Source organism: Heliangelus exortis, chromosome 15 (assembly GCF_036169615.1).
Source record: "Heliangelus exortis chromosome 15, bHelExo1.hap1, whole genome shotgun sequence".
NCBI classification, from domain to species: Eukaryota; Metazoa; Chordata; class Aves; order Apodiformes; family Trochilidae; genus Heliangelus; species Heliangelus exortis.
In genome coordinates this window covers 4,202,390-4,224,167 of record NC_092436.1, presented here as the reverse complement: position 1 = coordinate 4,224,167, position 21,778 = coordinate 4,202,390, and the positions used below count along the sequence as shown (strand labels likewise).

Below are 21,778 nucleotides of genomic sequence, written 5' to 3'. Positions count from 1 at the left end.
TTTAAGCAGAGATCTGCTTAAATCCCTAAAATCCCAGCATGTTTCTCTGAGTCTCATGTCTGCTCTCAAGTCTTTCTCACGTCTGCTGAAAACACTGGAAATGTCATAAGAAGTGATTTCACCATAGAGGCTGCTCAAAACAGACATTGATGTTATTTAGCCTTCACTTGCCAAGTTGAGCATTAAAATTGTGTTTTCACATGCAAAGACACTATTGGCTTTCAAGGTAACCATATTTTCATAAGCTGCATTTGGCTGTCATACCTTCTTCTGTAGTTTCTTGATATGCAAACAAGTTTCAGCTCTATATGCTCCTGGCCTATAAACTGATATCCCTGAAGAGTTCCTGATTATCCTTCCATTAACTTTTACTCTCCTGTCTCCCTGAGGGAGGTAACAAGGAGCCTTCATCATGGGTTTCCAGCTGGTTACCTCCCTGCTTCCCTCCATAGTGGATTCTCTCAGTAGCTTTGTGTGCCACTAAGGAAACAGTGACTGTAAAATTTCAGTGCCATCTGAAAGCATGGCAGGGACTGCTGAAATGGGGATTTGAAAATTTGAAATGCAAGGAAAGCATCCTGGTTATTATAGGGCCATCCCAGAGTAACCATAAACATCTGAAGTGTGGTGTCACAGTGCAACCAGAAGGGACATTGCTGTTCCTATATGGTGCTTCAAGTCCCCAGCTGTACTCTTGAAAATTTTGGCAAAAGCTTGTGTTTTCTCATCTAATTAGCATTGCTTACCAACTAACATTCAAACCTATGTCTTGGTTGCTATTAATGCTACCCACTTCATTATGTTCCTCACTTCTGCAGTTTTTCCTTCATGAAGCTGAGATTGTTTCTTAACCAGATTGTCATATCCTGTGTTCATTGTGGTAGCAGCTGGGGACATCCCAGGAAAGCATTTAGCAGTTGAATCTTCATCTGTCCTGTGTTCATCTTCCTGCAAGCTCCTGCAACAGTAGATATTTCTAGGAGTACAAACCAAATCCTGTTCCCAAAGAGTAGGTCTGTGCAGGGGGTTTTGCACTGGGAACCCATCTGTGTAAAATTTTGAACACATTGCTGATGTCTTGACTGCTAATCTTTATTACTGTTTAAATTCTACATAGTACTAAAATAGCCTTTTTGAGGCCTCTCTCTCCTCTCACATATTCTGACTTGTTTTATGCCCAGCTGACAATGGGCTCTATGGTTCTGTTTCTTGTAGTTATTGCTTTAAAATGAGCATTAACCAGTATTTGCTTGTTTCTGTCAATATTCTTTGTTTGAAACAAACTGCTGGCTCAGCTTCTTTAGAATTATTCAAACTCAAATGATTATTTAGCTGAATAAACATTTCAAGACAAGTTGCACATTTCTGCTTTTTGTATTAGCACTCCTAGAAAATTTGCAAATACCAGGGACTGCATTTTTAAATGCAATATCTAACCTCATTGCTGTAAATATCTGTGTGAGCAATCAGTTGTGTCTGGGAAGCAGAGGTGACTCCCCTTATCCACTTGAAGCAAAAGCTTTGAATAGTCACACTGATTCCAAGGGCTTGTTGGGTTTGTGGCCACTGAAGAGACATGAGGTAGTTAGGCTGTGTCCCCAGCTATGTGGCAATGCCAGACTTAATTTGAGCATGAGATTCATCCAGCTTCCCACGTGGAGTGGAATGTCAAGGTTTTCTTCAATTGCATGTATAATTCTATGGGCTTGAGAGATTACAGGTGACATTAGACTTTTCCTTTTGCAAATCCAACGTATTTGCATATCTGTACAAACATAATTTTACCAGAAATTCCCCTACAGTGTTTAGAGTCCTGTGGTATATGTCTCTGTCTGTGCAGGTCTGGAGTCTTAGAAGATTAAGTAAGGGTGAGACATTTAGCCACAGGCTAATAACTCTGGTGTGTAGTCAAATTTTATATCAGGTAGTTTGTTATATTATTAAAATAGTACAATTTCGTAACAGGGTCTTGCTGCTTAGAAAACCTCACTGTTGCTCAGGCAGTACACCAAGTGCTTAAATGAATTTGGATTTTTATGTTGGGCTTTTATAGACAAAAAATGGAATTTTCACTGTGTACCTGCCTTGTATATCCTTTTTTAACCACTATGGAGGGGTGTGTGTATGTCCCTGCCCAGGCTGCTACCCCACAGCCTTGGAGTTTGGCAGGGAAGAAAAAAAATGTGTTGTCTGTGGCTCCTCCAAGCACTAAAATCATGAGTTAAAAAAGCTCTGTCCTTTCTGATGCCTCCCATATCTTTCTGATCTATAGGATTTGCACCCTTGACACCATCTTTTGAGGACTGCTTCCAGAAAGTATGGAATGAATGTAGATTATGTGGGAAATATCTCGGTAGTTTGCTCACACAGCTCGAGTCAGCACAGTCTCCCACTGTTAACTGAACATGTCCTTTATGGAAATTGGCTTTGTAACCCACGTTTCAACTGCTGAAGAGTTATGAGGTCAGCAAGTGCAGTTCAGAATTTAGCTCATTTGTGTATATCTTGGACCATATTCACCCCTGGCTTTCATACCACAAAAATCAGTGGCGTGATGCCAAGAAAAAAATTCGTCTTCTAATGTTTAAAGTCAGCTTCTCCACACTCGTGTGTTTCACTGAGCTCCCTGCCATAGATCTAGGAAGTCAGCTGGGAAGTCCTGGAGCTTATGATTTTTATATGGACACTGCAAACAGCTATAGCAATAGCAGATTTTGGATGGATATTAAATCTTGTGATTCAGCATATGAACTGGTCTCTAGCTACTTGAGAACAGGAACATGCTGTGGTAGTGAGCAAATCGTGGTGTTCCTGTCCTCCATGGTGCTGTTGCCCCTTTCTACCATGAATCCATGAATCTACCATGAATCCACCATGAATCTACCATGCCCACTTTCTCCAGCAGGAGATGCAAGCAGGTCGGCTGGATGGACCCTGGGCAGCTCAGCACAGGCAATTCCCAGGTGTTTCCAAGAACAAATTGTTAGTCCTGAATCCAGAGCATCACATGGCTGGTGCTTAGATAGGAAGCAAAGTTAAGTAATGTCTGGAGTTCATTTTAATGACAGACTTTTAGCACTGATCACAGAATTGTCTTGCAGAGTTAATTTCAGCTAATGAGCAATTAATCAGCTCAGCAGTGACTCCCCCTGGCCCTGTGCCTGCTGGGGAGAGGTGGGGGGTGGCAGGGCATGGTGCTTCCCTGGGGTCTGGCAGCCCCACCAGGACCTGTGTGGGCCCAGCACCTTTACCTGCATCGGGGCTTGGGCTGCAGCTGAAATTTTCTCCTTTTTAAGTCAAGGGATTAATCTTTCCCAGCTAGAGGCTTGCTGTGTTACTCTAAATGTCAGCAGAGTCTCTTCTTTTTTTTTTTTTTTTTCTTTTTTTTTTAATTGTTTCTCTTTTTTTTAAAAAAAATACTTAATGCAGGCAGAGAAAATCTGTCAGCAGAAGACACCTTGCCTGCCCAAAAGAAGGTGAAACTTGCATGGGCTGATCAGGTTCCAGGGTGTGTAAATGTGGGGACAGCCCCAGATGATGACGCCGCTTTCGCACCTCACACGAGAAGTGTGGGGCTGGCGAGGGCCCGGCTGCCTCCGGTCACCCCCTGGTAGCAGGTGGCAGGACAGGGAGCAGGCACAGATGGTGCTCCAGAAGGGGAAATCCAGAAGCTCAGGAGCTCATTTATTTTAGGGAGACGGGACCATATGCCTTCCATAGAGCACAAGAGCCTGCTTGGCAGTCTGGAGCGTTGCGGGGCTGCTGGAGTGAAACAACCCAAATCTGTAGCTAAAACTGGAGCCTGGTGCTGGTTGTACTGGTGTAACCCCTGTGCTCTGCCCATCTTCCCTAGCAAGGGGTGAACTCCAGCATTTGAGTGTCCTCATCAGTGCTTCTCCAGCCTGGGGCTGAGGAAATATTTGGGAGGAGTTATCTAGGGAGCCAGCACGGCCAGATGTGTTGCTGCTGGGCTCAGTTTTGACCTCTGGGTGTTTCTGTCCCCAGCTCATAGAGGTGTGTTGAGGACAGGGGATGTAATCCCCATAAATGAGGTGCTTGCTTGTCCATCCCCTCAGCTCTGCACTGAAGCACAGGGGTTCTCACCACAAAGGATTCCTTGCAGGACATAAATTTTGGGGATTCCTGCAGACCATGGCAATTAAGAGCTAAACCGTAAGATGTTTTCACTAATCTGATAATTGAGCATTGCTCAAACACAGTGTAATTGATAGGGGTGACAAACTGGCACTGGGGACAGTCAGAGCTTATGCTGCTGCTCTGAAGGCACTGATGGTTTTGGAGGTAGAGATTAGACTGTCTTCCACTTAATATCTTAGAATTTTGGAAGGGAAAAAGAAAGTCAAATGTTTGTCCCACCCAAACTGGAGATAAGCAATTTACTTGAATTGCTGTACCAGGGAAGGAAGGGGGTGCATTTAGATAAAACTGTGCCTCTCTATAACTGTATATATATGTGTATGTATAATACCCAAAATACATAATTACAGATTAATAATCTCGTGTGGAGTCTGAGAATTTATATGTGTATATAGATATGTTTTTTATGGTTGTAAAGCTTCCTGACAGACTCCAGAAGACCGATTTCTAAATGTATGCCAAGATTTTTGAGTAAGAGACAGGTAGCAGTAGGTGCTAATAACTGAAAGAACTGCGAGTGAAATGTTGTGACATGCACCTCTCTGAAAAACCTGCAGAGAGCTGGCAGAATCATCAAACTGAGCTGAGAGTAATCAGCAGGGACTGATAAAGCTGCTCTTGTAATTATTTGTTTGATATACAGCTTTCCTTCTTCCTTCTGCATAAACAGCAGAACTGCTTTGCTTAGTGTGGGAGGTTTTTTTTTATTCCTGTCAGGGCTTGTTCTCACCGAGATGTCATGAGAGGAGGACTGAGGTCTGCATTTTTGTTTTATTTATGGGCTTTCCATTGTAATTCTGACAGCATGCAGTGGAGACAGCATTCATCTAGATGAGGATGGGCATCCTTGCTCTTTCAAAACAGGGTGTTGCAGGGACCAGGCTCTGCCATGCTGCTTTTTAGCTGCTCTGGCTCCTCCAGGTTTGGCCTGCAAGAAGCTGCTCCTGAGAGGAGGCTGAGGTCTGAAGGCAGTCCTGGTGTCATGCCTGGGTATTTACATAGTCAATAAAATTCCCACAGCAGCTTTCTCATTTAGAAGTGTGAGTTTGGTGATGCTGTAGCCCAAACTGCTCTACAGAACCACACAGCCCTTCAGGTGGACAACTATTAGTTCTCCTTTAATAACTCACTCTCCTCACCACTACTTCTGCCTAAGCAAGAAAATCCAAGCACTGACTGATTTCCAGGCAGTCACAGTGGTGGCCTGACAGCGACCACTAAACTGAGCCAAAAGGCTTCTGTTGCTGTCAGTGGTTTCTGGGAATGTTGCCCTGCATGGTTTTGTTCCGGGATTTCCCTCTCTGTCCATGCCTGGTTGAGCTCTGACTTCACTCAGGGCAAATATTGCAATTCTGTGGTGAACAAAAGGTGCACTAATTCATTCCTACTCTTGGTGCTCTCGTTTTCCTTGTTCCATTCATACATTCTCTTTATCCTCTTTCTTCAGAAAATAAAAAAGGATATTTTTAATGAAAAGAAGAAAAGAAAGGAAGAAGAAGAAAAAATCCTGTGTACCAGGGTAGTTTTTAAATAACCTAAGGGCTTTACCAAGAGCCTGGGAGGAAGGGAGAGGCATAAGTGGAGTGAAGCATGCTAGAGCAGAAGAGAGATTTCCTGGCATAAAGTGAGAAAAATCCAGACTGCTGCTTTTCACACACATTTGAGTAGTGTCAAGGGTATCTGGAATACATCGGGAGGCATTCTCCTTCTAATATTATATAAAATCTGATAATTATGAGGCACAGATATGCCCTGTGCTTCACGTGTACGTGCAATATTGGGTAAGTGTCTGAGACATCAGAATCTCAGACATCAGTTCAGTCTCATGCCAGGGTCACTGCCAACTCACTCTTACTCAGGAGAAATATTTCAGGCTTGAACCAAATTAATGAGAAGAGAAATTGTTCTGAGACTGAGGAAAAAACCCTTACACCCCTTGCAGTTTTAGGGGGGGGGAGGTTTCTCCTGAGCTATTATAGTTCATCCTTCCAATGCTTGTTGATTCCAGGCAATGATGGCATTTTAAGATAAATAGTGTGTTCATGGCACTGCTTGTTATTAGAAGGATTTTATTGTTGCTGATGTTACATGGAAAAAAAAAATTATTAAAAAAATGTGGCACTAACAAATTGAAGCCCCCAGGGAATTGTTGCCTGGATGGGATTTTGATTGGAGTTCAATTTAATCGGCCATAAATCTTCTCCTTTCTGATTTACATCCTACTTCAGACCAGTCTACCAAATTCATGATAATCAGGTTTTCATTTTTCTCTATTGTACAAAATACTTTGACAAGAGAATAAACAAATATTCCTTCAGCAAGGTGACCTTGTTCTTTCTTGCACAATGCTGGTAGTTGATTTAATGCCTCCTTACCTAGAAATTTGGCCTCTTTCTGAGGCATGTCCATCAGATTTTAAGACAATTGGTTAGCACAGTTGTTTTTTCACTGTAGTATTTGACTGCAAGATGTTTCTCATAAACCTCTGGTGCAAGGATAGCTGTGATCATTCTGACAAGATAGAAATAATTCAGCTGTTAGACGTATGTGTGCCTCTCCTGTTGGCTGGCTTGGAGTGCAGCTATGTTCATATTTCAGAGAATAAAAGCTCTTGTTCTAGCCCAGAGTAAAAAAGTGAGATGCAGAACTCAAGAGAATATCTCAGTTAAATGTTTTTCCTCATCTTTCTCACCCCATGGTTCTTTTCTGTTGTAATTCTTTTGTGCTTCTAAGTTGTGTAGCTTCATTATATTGCTCATTTAGACGTTTCCTACAGTATTGGGATTGCAGAAAACTCAACCTGTCAATCTCACTTCATGGACTGTAAATTAAATGCTTTATGACCTGTTGAAAAGGTGAAAAGAGTTATATCTGCCAGCAGTTTCCTAATTACATCAACATGAAATACATTATGAATTTGTTAGTGGCAGGTACTCTTGCTGAAAAAAAAATTTTTTCTAACCATAGCCTTGGCAAGTGGAAGCAATTATTTTGCAGTGGTTTTTCCTTTGTTTTCTGAAACATTAAAAATCTTTGTCTCCTTTTTCCTCTGCTTCTCTCCCTACAAAAGAAATGGAGAAAAGTCTGAATTTAACTCATCATTATTATGTTCTGAAGGGGTTTTTTTCTTCAAAGATGAATAGCTGGAAAATTACTGAAAGTAAAGGGGAAAAAAATGAGCATCTGTTACTGAAGTTTCTGCTGAGCCCACCAGCATTTAGCATTTGTATGGCAGCACTGGGCAGGTAGTGAGGCAGAGGAGACCCAACTGCATCTTGTGATGTCCTGGCAGAGAGCCCAGAGAAACCTTTTTCCCCAGGAGTGGGGCAGAAAGTGAGTGTTTTGTGGGTAAGGGCTGAAGGAGCCACCATCCCTTCCATCCATTAGTTCCTGATCCTTTTGGAGCAGGTTACTAAAGCAGGCCAACAATTACTCAAGATGGCTTTCCAAAATGTTTCAGTGTGAACTCTTTTCACTTCTTGAACTCTGTTTTTTTTCAATACTTCAGCAGGTTTGGGATGGGAGATGTGTCCCACCTCTGTTCCCAGCTGAGAGTAAGAACTAGTCCAAATCAGTCCAGATTAGGTGTATTTGTTTAAGTCTGTACCCTGCCAAATTATGCTTGACCTTGAGTCTCCCATACCTTTGATCATCCCCTGCTCATGCTCAGTGAACAGGGACTTGAATGTCCTGAGTTCTTGCTAGGTGGACCCCCCCATCATGGTCTGGATAGTGAGAGAAGCAGGAGCCTCCCTCATGGCAGAGATGAAGACACCTTCCCTTACCATCCTCACCAGAGCCTGTAATTCTGGTGGGAGATAGTCAGAAGCTTGTGTCTTTCATCCCTGAAGTGGGAAGGGTTGTATTTATTTTCTTAATCTGAAAGTTAAGTGGGTGGGAAGATAAGTCTGCAGCCCCACTCCATCCCTCACATGGTACCAGCTCTTGTTTCCCCTTGAGAGAAGCAGAGCAGATGGAAGGCAGTGATGAAATGAAGATCAAAAGTAAACAGCGTGATTAAGTTTTTGATAAAAGGATAAAACACTTATCACATCAAAGCCACTGAAAAACACATTAAATGTTTCCTGAACATTTTGTGTCCACATAAGCATTAGCTGTACTTGCCATGGGGACGTTGGTGACAGCAGGCGTTGGAGTTGAGGAATGTTGGTGGGGCCTTTACCCTCCTGGTTCTGCCCCGGGTCACCTGGCTGGCACCAGGAACACAGAGCTGGCAGCCCATGAACCATCCTCTAGCACATCAAACCTCTCTTGTTCCAGACTGGTGGGCCAATGGTATGTGCATTGTTAGGCAGTGCTTTCTTTAAAACATTTCCAGATAATTTTTCTAGGTTTGGGCTCTTTTTTGGTTTTAGATAGGTGCTGAGTTTGTGGGTGGCTTTTCTCCCAAGCATTGGTGATTGTTTGGGCTCATGCTTTGGGTCAGTGAATCGAGTCCTTAAGTATTTTTGTATAAGCAGCATAATTTGCAGTGAAAAGTGTCTATGGACTGACTGTCCTCATCACTGTGTTCCTGGCCAGGTCCCTTTTCCAGTTTTGTGAGGTGCTCAAGGGAGGATTTTCTCTCATGTTGAACAGGAATTTCCCTTCTGCCTCTGGGAGTGTTGCCTCTCATCTTATCACTGTGCTCTTCCAAGGACAATCTGGCTCTGTTCTGTACTTCTTCCATCCTCCAAACTACCTTCAGTCCAATAAGAAAAATCTCCTGAGGTTTCTCATTAGTTTCCATCTTTGGGTGCTTCCCTTGTTTCTGTATTCTGTGAGTGATTGACAGCACAACCTCTTTTGCCTGCTGCAGGCCATCATGTATTTGGGCAGTTTCAAGGCAAGATCCTGGTTCTATTTAGTGCATTTGAAAAGAATACTTTGTACACTACATGAACAGAAAAAGAAATTAGGTATTCTGAATGCCTGTCTGCCAAATACTAATATTATTTATTATCCAACTTAGTGGTGCAGGAAGTTTTTAGTTTCTGTACAGATGGCTTCATCCTGCTGTGAACAGTGAGCAAAAAGACATAAAGTTAAACCCTTCAGGTCTTCTTCAGTGTCAGGTAAGGTGACAACCAGGCACCAGCTCAGATGTGACACAGGCCTTGTCCAAAAACTTGAGATTAGTCCAGAAACTTCATAATAAAAAGTCAAATTTAATTTCTTAACAATGCAGATGAATGTCTCAGTAGCAGTTGTACAGCTGTTTTGACTTGGGTTTGTTTTGTTGTTGGTGGTTTTTTTATGGTAATTTATTCTTAAGAAGCATTACTGTGTGTTTCAGCAAGATTCTCATGTAATGAGATAAAAAAAAATTAGGCAGTATCCTTTTGAGATACCCTTCTATTTGATAATAAAAATGGTGTTGACAGTGCAGGATTATACAGAATAACTTAGTACTCTGAGTTCTGTCTTAGACCAAAGCCAAGATGTGTCCTGTAAATTCCCAGATGTTCTAACTTTTTCTTTTCCTCATCTAGACATCTACATGTCCATGAGATTTATTTCTTGATCTATGTGGACATGCAATCCTTCTTGGGATTATTGCCATGGAAACAAGACATAACATAGAGCGTGTTAGAAGTAACAAATGGGATTTGGCAGCCTTTCCCATTTACTACACAGAGTCTGAGCTGTGTACAAAAAGCAGCAATTACTTGCTCTTAGAGTCTTATTACCAGGCACATCTGCACATTCATTAAAACGAGATACTTCAGCTTCCATTCTATCTGAAATCCCTGACAACTTTTTTTTTCCTTTTTTTTTTTCCTTTCTTTTTCCTTTTTTTTCCATTTTTCCCTTTTTTTTCCCTTTTTTTCCCCCTTTTTTTCCCTTTTTTCCCCCTTTTTTTTCCCTTTTTTTCCCCCTTTTTCCCCCCTTTTTTTTCCCTTTTTTCCCTTTTTTCCCTTTTTTCCCTTTTTTCCCTTTTTTCCCTTTTTTCCCTTTTTTCCCTTTTTTCCCTTTTTTCCCTTTTTTCCCTTTTTTCCCTTTTTTCCCTTTTTTTCCCTTTTTTTCCCTTTTTTTTCCCTTTTTTTTCCCTTTTTTTCCCTTTTTTTCCCTTTTTTTCCCTTTTTCCCTTTTTCCCTTTTTCCCTTTTTTCCCTTTTTTCCTTTTTTCCTTTTTTCCTTTTTTCCTTTTTTCCCTTTTTTCCCTTTTTTCCCTTTTTTCCCTTTTTTCCCTCTTTTTCCTCTTTTTCCTCTTTTTCCTCTTTTTCCTCTTTTTCCTCTTTTTCCTCTTTTTCCTCTTTTTCCTCTTTTTCCTCTTTTTCCTCTTTTTCCTCTTTTTCCTCTTTTTCCTCTTTTTCCTCTTTTTCCTCTTTTTCCTCTTTTTCCTCTTTTTCCTCTTTTTTCCTTCTTTTTTCCTTCTTTTTTCCTTCTTTTTTCCTTTCTTTTTCTTTTTGTTCCTTTTTCTTTTTTCTTTTTTTTTTTCTTTTTTTTTTCTTTTCTCCTTTTTCAATCAAGGCAGGGATTTGTCGGATTTGACATTTTGATGCCTTTTTGTTTGACTGCAAATCCAAGAAGCAGCCCATGCTCCCAGCCCACGTGAGCCTCCCAGGAGGAGATAGGATGCAGTAACCAAACCTCCTTTGAAGGATGAAGTCACCCAAGTTTTGCTCGTAAATCCTGATCTCCCACGGTGCTGGGACCCAGCTCCCAGCCTCTCCCAGGGCTTCCCCTCCTGCCTGGCTTGCAGCCACCCTGCCCTGCTCATCCCGGGCAGCCCAAGGTTGCTCTGAACTTGGCAAGTGGCAGCAGCCTGGGCTTGGGGGAGTAGTTGGGTTGTGCCAGGCAGAAAGATGCTCCTGCAGGAGTAAATTAACACACTGAACGTGCAACTAAAGTTGAGCTGACTCTTGGGTCACAGCACATTTAGCCATTTGTGTGAGGGAAAACAAGCTCAAGTTTTGAGGCCAAATCCATGGGGCAGCGTTTGAAGTTGTGTGGGATGGTGGAGAGGCAGAAAAGCAGTCGGAGAAGAAGGATAAAGAACAGGGCAGAGAAATACAGTGGGAAATAAGGCACATCCCTGCCTGCCCGTGCAGGCTGAGGAGGAGCAGCAGTGCCAGCGGGTGGCCCTGTGGGAGGTGGGTGCCAGCTCAGCAGGTTGCAGGGTGCAGATCTTCCTCTTCCAGCAGCAAGAGGTTGTGCTCAGGAAGGAGAGCTGGAGTCCTGGGAGATGTTTTCTAGCTGCTATGGGGATTAGGGGCTGGCTCTAGGACTCTTGCCTTCCATCATCTCTTTCCCCCCCTCCCTCACACCAAGTAAAATCAAATTTAGAAGCAAAGTGTTAGGTCAGGGGGGATCCCTTTGCTGAGCATGCACTGCCCTTTCCCCAGCCCACATTCTGGGATCTTGCCTCTTGTTGAGAGTGAAACCAATTCTAGGAGGGATTTCAGAGGCAGCTGGGAATCCTTTAAAGCTCTCAGGGCAAAATCTGTCGTCCCTCTGCATCTGTTCAGGAATAAACCAACTTTGCTCAGCAGAAGAAACATTTAAAGCTGATTGTAAGGAACAAAATTGAGATGCAGCCTGGGATGAAACCCTGAGAGCCTAGAGAACTGAAATACAGGGAGCTTGAAACTGGGCTACATGCTCTGGGTTTGCCTGGCCTCCTTTTCAAAGGTGCTGAGGATTCTGCATTTCTAGTGAAGTCGATGATTGCACAAGATCTTTCTGAAACATTTATTTAGTGCCTAAGTATAGATCTAGGACTAACTTGTGGCTCCAAAAATAGTGCAGGTGTCTGTCTTCTCCCTCTTCCTCATTTCTCTTTTCTTTGCTCTTTAGTCTCTCTTCTTCAGCTCCCATGTTCTCTGTTCCCTCCAACTCCCTGCATTTTTTCCATCCTCCTCCAGTTGACTTCTGCTCCCTGGATCTCTCTGATGCCTCTTTTGTCCCATGGGAGCCACAGATCAATTCTTAAGGTCCCTCCTGACCAAGCCTTAGGTGTCACCCCTCTTCTCTCCTTCTATTACCATAAATTCTCCCTGCCTCATTTTCAATGGGACAGAGGGTTCAAACAAAAAGCTTTGTTCTGCTCAGACTCTGCTGAATTCAGGTCCCAAGCATCTCACCTTCCCCACATGTGAATGACCACCAGGGCTGGCAGCAAAAAGGGGATCACTACAGAGCTCTCAGAGTGGGAGTCCAGAAGCATAAATTAAAATGTCCCACGTTCCTGTGTATTTCCTGGTGGGAGCATGATCTGCCAATGGCAACAATAAAAGAGGTTATAATTAAAGGATCATGTTAATTTTGTGAACAGGAAGCTCTCATTAGTGGCTTGTGTTTTCCAAATCATCCAGGAGACAGATGTGGCTTTGAATCTGATGGATCTTGTCCCTGACATGAGTTTCTCTCTGTTGCAGGAAGGAATGCCCCAAACACTGAGTTCTACCAGTATGTTTACTCCATGTGGCTTCAACCCTCATCTACATACTTCAAAAGAGGATGAACAAGGAGGACTGATCTTCCAGGATGGAAACCTTACCTCAGCATCTCTGGATGCTCTAATCCAGCATCTGATACCTACCACTGATTACTACCCTGAAGTAAGCAATTCACAGTATAATGAACAGTTTAATTTTGATGAATTGGGGGAGCATTTTATGCAAAAGTGCAAATGTGTTAAATTTTGAATTAAGAGGAGTAATTTAAAAGCTGCATACAATTATAGCTTGGGAAATTGATGCATTGCTTTAAATGCTGTTTCAGTGCTCTATAATTGTTCCCATGAAAAAGCAGATCCCAAAGTTGATACTGTGTTTAAATAAGAGAGCTGGGTTTGGGGAACACTGTGGTGGTGATGAATTAGTGATGGAGCAGTTGGAGCACTTCAAAAATAGCAGTGCATCCCAGAGAGGTTTAGATGAAGACTGGAAGCAAAAAACCTTCAAGTCTGAACTGGCATTAAATCAGCAGGATTTCAGTAGCTGCTGAAGTCATCCAGGTTTGTCTGCATGTATGAAGCATCCCTCAGTGACAACAGAGACCCTCACGATGGGTTCATGATTTGCCAAGGATTTAATTCACACCAGCTTTGTAGTCACTGGACAGCACAGTCCATATCCTAATCCTTGCTCCATCAGTGAATATTCAGTGTTTCTTCACCAAAATAAATGTGAGGATCTAACTGAAAAGCAGGTTTATGGCCCTGCAAGCCATTAACTTCTCTGGATTTTGCACATCCTCAGTGGAATTCAGGACAGAGTTTGACTGGAAGACTTCTAAGTGCTTAGATATCTGTGGAAAGGCTTGTATTTCAAAGCACAGAGTCACATTGACTTCTGGGCACTTTGGAAGACAAGGAAAGTTATCAATGTGGACCAGACAGTATTTTTTAAATTACTCATGGCTCAGTTTCTGATCAGCTAAAAATAAATAATAAAGAGGCATATCAATTAAAGAAAAAAAAAGAACAGGAACTGAGAGGCAATAAAAATAGGTAATGGCCAGATATTAGGCTGTGAGATTTCCATTAAGCAATGTGTGATATGTAATATTATATCAGCTGCTCAGGAGCATGGCTAGGTCTGGGGGAAAGAAGATAATTCAGGCCCTGGGAGCAGTTAGGATGCAAACGACTGAGGATTCATGCATATATTTTAAATTCACTGCTGGAATACTTTAAGTAATCCAAGGATTTATCCAACAAGCCAGCTTCCCACAGCTTCACAGATATGGAACTGCATATGATATGGTTTGGCTGATAGAAGTGAATTTTAGGGAGCTAGTAGAATAAATGAAAAATTACTCCAAACAGCCTGGCTGAGACCTGCAGGGCAATAGCAAGAGGTGACTGATCTGGGGACATCTGTAGCTCACAACCCAGGATAAATAACACAGAGGTACCTGAGTGTGTACACATCTGGTTTTCACTGGCCCCTGTGCATCCCTGGTTGTGCTGTCTCCTATACTTGGGCTGTAGAATGACACTGGCTTCACTGGATATTTGCACAGGATTGGGGCAATCCAAAGTGGTTGTCCCAGGCTGGCAGTGGATGCTGTGGAGGAAGGAGATGCCATTGCATCCTGTGCCCACCATAACGAGTTCCATTTTCAGTGTCAGAAATCCTTTTGTCCTTTAGGCACAAAGGTCTGTCCCAGTGGAAATGCAAACACCCTGGAGTTCAGGACCTTAATGGCTAATATTGTCCACTGTGCAAGTGTTTACAGCATCTCTGCTTTTCTTTCCCCCACAGAAGGCCTATATCTTCACATTCCTGCTGAGTTCCAGACTCTTCATTGAACCCCATGAACTTTTGTCCCGTGTTTGTCACAAGTGCATTGAGCAGCAGCGTCTGGATGACCCTGTGCTGGACAAGGTGAGCTTATCTTTACAGCAGAAAAATGTGAGGTGTTTTTGATGGGCAGAGAATTCCAGTGTGTGTCCTCTACCTCCCTTTGGATTGAATGAAATATTCTCATAAAGGCTGATAGTTACCTCTGAGATCCTGACATTGAAGCACCCTGGTATCTATATCCAAGAGCAGTGCTCCAGGCAGTAGTCACTTCAAATCTTCTAATTTTCCCTTTCCCCTGTCTCAGTCTTCCCAGGTGACTTTTCCTTCTTAACTTCTTTAAGGCTCTGATGAAGCCTGGGGATGCAAGGACATAAACCTCATACACTGTCAGTTGCAGATGTCAACACACCACTCTCCCACTTTTACTCAATGTGTCTGTCCTTTTGCTTTCTTGCTTCTGGTACAGTAGTATTTCCTCTTGGCCTTACCTGTCACTTTGAATGCTACATAACAGCACACAGCTTCCCACTAACCTCCCCTTGCTGGCACTGACAGTTCATGTGCAGAGCAGCACTGCCTGGGTCACCAGGAGAGAGTTGAAGCAGGAGTGAGTCTGTGACAGAGTAAGAGAATGAGAAAATCCCAAGCTGTTACTGTGTCAGCACTCCTGATCTGCCCTAGGGACTGTGCAGACTGATACAGGGTGCAACAACACATGAGCATCCTCTGGCAGCCCCACAGACACAGTGGGATCCCACTGGATCCCAATCAGTGCTGGATTCCACCCAAGCTCTCATCAGTGCATTGAAGAAGATCTGTCTGGTACATTACCAGGAGCAGGAGATGCAGTGGAAGAAGAGTGTGAATTAGTAACTTTCCCAAAATTCTGACATTATTCCCAAGATCAGTTGTGGAAAAGTATTTTTGGTATCAAATACTGAGTCACCACCATCTTAACATGTGTGCTTGTTTTTGCCCAGGCACCTGGCTGCATGAGTAAGAGAAGCTTTGCCCTCACTGTGGAGAACAGCCAGACAGACTGTATAGAAACCTTATACTTGGTTTGCCTGTACAGTCCACGTTAATAGAAATATCTGTGTGAGGTGCAGCCTCAAAAACAATTTTTCTGAGATGTGATGGCTTCTGCTTTCCAGTGCTATGGTAGATGCAAATTTAGAAGGTTTAAAATGTGGGCACTGTAAAGTTTTACTGCTCGTTAAACTTTGCAAGAAATGAGAAACATTATTTTAGTACAAAGATCTCCTAATCTGCTTGAGATGAGCCAGCATTTTGGACTAGCCTGTAGTATTGCCAAGTTGGTGGGGCACAGCTGATTTTATGTTTCTGAGAGAGGGGCTGACATCAAAACTTTGCATATGAGAGACTTCCCATCACCTGAGCTGCATCCTGTGACTTGCACAAAGTCCTCTCCTTCAATTCATAATAACAGTTTACACAGCTGGAGCAAATGTGTGCCCAGACCTTTGTAGTTTCCAATAAAGCTTTCCCTTTAGCAGCCACCTGCTGGTCTTTGAGGTGAGCTTAATGCTAGCTGACAGCAGTTATTTTTAGAGATGTGGTTCATTGAAACCTGTTGTTGGTGGATAACTGAAATAGGCATCTTAACCCCCTTGGTTGAAAAGCAGAGAGCTGTGGAGCTCAAGAGTATAATTTTTGCTGATTACAGGGTGCACTTTAACTACAGTACGTAGGATGCAGAAGAAGGCTCTTTGTTTTGGTCTGTGTTTTCTGTAAATAAAAATGCAGTTTGTTGTTTAACATAATTTCCCTTTCACGTGTTCCTGGATAGTGGAGGATGGAAGCTTTGGAGGCAGCCACAGTAGCCATGTTTTGAGATAACCCTCATTGTGCTGTTTCCCACATTTGCCCCCTTGCTCTGTATCTTCCTGACTATTTCCACTGCTGCATCCTCAGATAAATCGATATCAAAAGTAAAATGGGCATTAGCTGTGTGTTATATGAGTGGGTGTCCTCTTATCATGACCTTGAGCTCATGTGGGAAGAGTGCAACATTATCAGTAGCCCAGGTAAAGTTACCAATGTGCTGATGTCCATTGTTTCTTCCTCATGTTACATCCACCAGTGGTAACTGAGCAGTTTTTTCATACAGCCAGAAACCTAAAGACTCTCCTCTATGTCTGTCCAGAAATACATTGCAATCTATTTTTCAGGAAAGGATGAAAACATAGGTGGGTTGTGAGTACAAAAGGGAAGAACGTGGTGCAAATGAGCCAAAAGGCCAGGTGAATTTAATAAAGGTATAAAGGTTGCATCAACAAAATGTCCATCCAGCCATAAACTGGCCAATTGCATGTGCAGAATATTTCAATCTGCATGTAAACCAGTCAGTTGTGCATGCATCTAAGTACTGGTGTATTTACATCCCAAAACATAGAAGTTGTGCACCATGCTATTTGTTTTGCATTGGTGAGGATTTTGCAGGTGCAAAATCTTTGCAAGTCTGGTCCCACTTCCAGTAAGATGTGTATTTGCTAGAAGACTTTAATGTTAACATGTTTCAATCCCTGTTCTTCATTCTGCTTTCCATTTCAGGCACGGGTCAGGAAATTTGGACCCAAAATCTTACAGCTGCTGACAGAGTGGACAGAGACATTCCCATATGACTTTCAGGAAGAGCGGATGATCGGCCATCTGAAAGACATGATCCACAGGATAGCCCCGTGTGATGAGGTGAGGGGTCTGACCTGGGACACTATGTTCATTTTCCCACTTGGGTCCTCTTTTCCCCCTTTTAGCCAGATTCTGTTCCAAGCCTCTGCATGGGACCTCTTCTACTTTGTTCTTGTCTGATGGTTAAAACCTGTGGTAGCTTCCCTGAAAGCCTCGTCTCTCAGTTCAGGTACCCCTATGGCAGTGACACAGGGACATGTCAGAGTGATCAGTGGAATTTATCTACAGCAAAGCTAATTTTAAGATAATAACATTTCTATTTAACTGAGGAGTTCTGAGGCACAGCTGTGGTGGTCACAGTTCAAGTAGCAACAGAGCTGTGATCTCCCAAGTTCAATTCTGTCAGAGAAGTGAAGTATCATGGTGTGACACCAACCATACTGGTCAAGAAGTGGCTCAGGGAGCATTTCAGGAGGTTTAGGAAGTGAATGAGGAGTGGAGCCAGCAGGCAGTCATCAAGTGATTGCACTGGGGAGCTACAAAAGATCAGCAGTTGTTTGAAGGTACTTGATGAAGGCTTCCTTTCTATCAGAAATAAATGGTTATGAAAGAGTAACCAGCAAAAGATGTTTATGGTCCCTTTTTGTCTCTCCGTCTCCATTTGCTTGGTCCTTGATCACTGTGCCAAAATCTGATTTTCTGTTCCTTGCTTTACATGTCTTCAATCCGGCAAGTTTGGGTTTTTGCAGGTTTTTTTTTGTTTTTGTTTGTTTTTTTTAAACAATATTTGCATTTTGTCATCTTTTTCATTAGTGAATCTGAGATGGGATTGGCTTACACCTTCCTGTCCTGTGTAAAAGTGTTCACAGGCCCTGTGCTTTTGCTGGTTGATATTGCAAAGCAGGGATCCAGACAGGAGGTGAGCAGGCTCTGATCCCAGTTGGACTGATGCCACTGGAATCCCCTCCCCATCAAATTTCCCAGGATCTGTGGGCCAAGCAATAGCTCCTGTTGAATCCAGCTGGTTGATATTGGCTGATATCATGAGATAACAAGGGACAGTCCTTACATTTACAGAGAACACAAATGTTTATGGACATGCAGCTTCTCTGGGAGCATGGAAATGGCAGAACACAGCAGTGTGTGGCCTGCTTGGCAAAACTCAGTGTAGCTGGCTCTGTGGTCTTGGTGTTCAAATGCATGACCCAGGTGTTTGGCAGAACAGGACACAGTGAAAGGAGTCTCTTGGAGCTTGCAAAATCAGGTGGGTGAATCCCATAAATTAATTCAGAAACATTAACAATACCACAAAATCCATTAAAATAGTAAGGATAAGAGGAAATTGTATGTAGCCTCTAATTACGTCTTGGTTAACCATGGAACATGAAAGAATTCAGTTCCATTGGTTACATCAAGGCCTGGCTTCAGTTCATAGATGGGTGCAATTCAGTAGAACAAAAATAAATTGGAGAAAAAGAGGGGTGAAGAGAATAGTGAAGAGAATAGAGAAGGGATTAGCAGGGTTGCAGCACAATGGAAATGAAACTGGACCCTCCTACCCATATGAAACACAAGAAAAATGGAAACAGCTGCTCTTGGGCTGCTTCACCAGTGGCACTTTTGGGTGGCTGGGCTGGCCAGCCCTGGGAGAGAAGGGGTGGGAAGGGTTACACTTTGATGGAGGTGAAGGGAACACAAAGGACTTTCAGAAAGAGCCAAGGTGGCTTCAGTTCCATTGAACAGAGCAGTAAAATTTCTCCCTTGAGGGGAAGAGGCAGTGAACATGCTCCTGCCTACCACCAAGAAAGGTGACTTGCAGGCCTTCAGCATCTCAAGTGAGAGAAACCCATACAGACCCACCAGAATCATGTCTGCTGGAAAGAAGAAACCAGCAAAAAGGGCAGAGAAGAGGAGCTTTAGGAGTGCTCTTTCAAAGCAGTCCTTGTAAAGAGCCATAAATACTAAAAATCAACTTTTTGCAACTGTTCATTTGTCTAAGCTGTGTAAGTAGTACAGGTGTTCACTCTGGAGTGGGCACAGCTGTGTACCAATGCTTATGGGTGCCTGGGGGGGCACAAATAATGTTCTTTTAACATTACTAGGCACTATAATTGCAAGTGATTATGCCTGAGCAAAATCAATAGTTTAAGAAACATATCCTGCAAATGAAAATTTTATTTTTTAAGGGACAGCACAAAAGGGTGGTGGGGCTAATTAATTGTTTGGAAGAAAGTTGTTCCCATTGTGGATCACAGAAACTAAAGATTTGTGAGGTCACCTAGACCATGTAGGTTAATGCAGGATTTTCCCCTGCAGTGTGTGCTCCTGTCCTTTGTGGAGTCTACTTTCCAAAGGCTCTGTGATGTACTTAGAAAGGTGTCCATGCTGAGAAGCATTTCTTAGTGAGTGCTGTGATTTGCATTTGGAGCTGGAAATTTTAATTAAAATTTGAGTTCCTAAGCCACCTGCTGAGGCCTGCCATCTTCAGACGAACTTCTCCAGTTCAGAATGAAACATTTTCTTTAAATATTAAACAGCAGTATGCTTCTTTTAGCTGTTAATGTGGCAAAAAAGTGAAATTGGTTGATGGAGTCCAGCATGCAGCCCCTGTACAATGGGGGGTCACTTTGTGGCAAGGTAATTACCAGCATGCTGAAGGTAATGAACAATGTTGTTTTCATTTAGTGAACATAGTTTAAAGAAGGCAGGATGTGCTTTTACAAGGGCAAAAGTGGGAATTTTTTTTATTTTTTTTCTCCTCCAACAAAAAACAGGCTTTCTAGGCAAGGGTGCACCCAACAGATTCCCAGTGAGTCTTTTCAAGAGCTCTAATTTCTGAATAATACTTTTTGTGTCCATTAAATGTCTCTCATTTCATTCTTTATTAGGTGGTTGACCTACCTGTGTCTTTGTTAGCTGTTGTCTGGATCTATATTATTTTGCCATACTCCTTACAAAACCAGGTGCAACTAGATCTCTTGATATGGATCTACTGACAGGGTGGCTAATACACATGTTTTTCAGGCCATTTTATGTTGCCTTTTGGCTTTTCATCTAAACAGTGAAGAATTTGATAGTGCACAGACATGGCTGGTCCAAAATTTCTCATCCAACTCCTTTTTGAAAAAGAGCTGGGTTTTCAACTAGACATTTTTTAGCCAAATATTTTTTGTTCTGTAGAAGATTTGGATTTCAGTGCTGTGCCTGACCTCTGCCCCCTAATTAATCCCCCTGTTTACAAAATATGTTCACAAAATACCAAATATGTTTCTATTTGAGCTTCTATTAAAATATAACATTCTATTCATAGGGCCTGTTAGGTTATGCTGGGATTTCCAAACACACCTGGTTGTAAACCAGAGAAATATTGAGATGCTGTTCAGTAGCTTGGATCTGGGACAGTCTTGATAAATCAGGAGTGTGACCATCTGTTTAAATGAGTAATCACATGAGGAAAGCAAGTAACCTCACTTCCTTGTAGCTAGTAAGCATCAGGAACAGATAAAAACTGAAAGAATGTTTTTTAATAACAGGAAAAAAAAATCAGCATCTTCCTCACTCAGTTTTCACTATTCCTGTGTGATTTATCTCCAAATACAACATGTGTTGTCATTCTCCAAGACAAGTCCCTTCTGCCTTCTCTAGTTATTTGATTAATTTTGAATTTACCAGCCATATTTTATAAAAAAAAAGCCTGGCTGCATGACATGCAGTCATGAGGATTTGAAGGCATTTCTCTCTGCTGATCCTTCCTGGCCAGTGCCTCCACTCATTGTCTGTAAAGAGCTGCTCCAGCTCTGAGAACAACCTGAGCACTCAGTCCTGAGCATCCTGCTAAGCCCATGGCTGTGCTTGGAATACAATACAAGTTTCCTTCAGTAGTAGTCAGCATTTTTTGATATGAAATACCCAAAGCTGCATGATGCTCAGACCAATCCAATGCTTCTGCTCTCAGCTCAGAATAGGGTTAGAAATGCTTTTTATTCCTAATAACTGTTGTCTGGGCACCTCTGACTGGTACAGTTGTTGGTCAATACGTAGCTGACATAAAGGATGGGTACTGCCTGCTGCTGTGCTCCAGAAAGCTGCAATAACTCATGTTGTAGCATTACCTCTCCTCTGATCCTGATGTTGGCAGGATTAGATGAGTGTCTGTGCCAGCCCAACCCACCAGTCCTGCCTGCCTCTCCTCTTGACTGCAGTCTGTTTCTGTGGCCCAGAGCACAGAGCTGTAATTAAGCCAACTGCTTGTTCTGAAATAGGCTTGTTGAAAATGAAATGGTAACCTGTTGCTGGCTTAGTAGTATTTTGCAGAAGCCAAAGTTCAGCATCAAAACACTCTTTTGTCAAGTTCTGTGGGTGGTTTATGTTTCTTTCTCTCTCTGTCTCTCAGGCCTACTGGAAAAAGATGAATCAGCTTTTGCAAACCCTGAATCAGAAGCTTGCAACCCTCAGCCATGGGCAAGAAGGGATTGTCAAGATCAGTCCTGCTGTCTCTGATAAGCTGGTTGCCTTTAAAAGTAAACCTCCATCCATTCAGAGAGAAATCCTGAGTGTCTGCAGTGACCCTTACACTCTGGCTCAGCAGCTGACACATGTGGAGCTGGTAAGTGGGAATGGTTCCCAACTTCTGCAGGCAGAGATATTATTTTAAGCCATCAGCTGCTAAGTATTCCAGACACAACCAAAAAATGTCTGCACTGCTGCAGCACA

The 21,778-nt window shown here is 42.6% G+C and overlaps 1 protein-coding gene across 1 annotated transcript in view; it reads left to right on the top strand.

Annotated features, from left to right (window-relative positions):
- RASGEF1C (RasGEF domain family member 1C) overlaps nucleotides 1–21,778 on the top strand; it is a 69,578-nt gene that overhangs the window by 25,970 nt on the left and 21,830 nt on the right. The window contains exons 2-5 of the mRNA XM_071758367.1: nucleotides 12,539–12,721; nucleotides 14,372–14,494; nucleotides 16,988–17,125; nucleotides 21,459–21,671. Coding sequence (XP_071614468.1) covers nucleotides 12,545–12,721; nucleotides 14,372–14,494; nucleotides 16,988–17,125; nucleotides 21,459–21,671 — 651 coding nt within the window. The 5' untranslated portion in view covers nucleotides 12,539–12,544. The remainder of the gene's footprint in view (nucleotides 1–12,538; nucleotides 12,722–14,371; nucleotides 14,495–16,987; nucleotides 17,126–21,458; nucleotides 21,672–21,778) is intronic.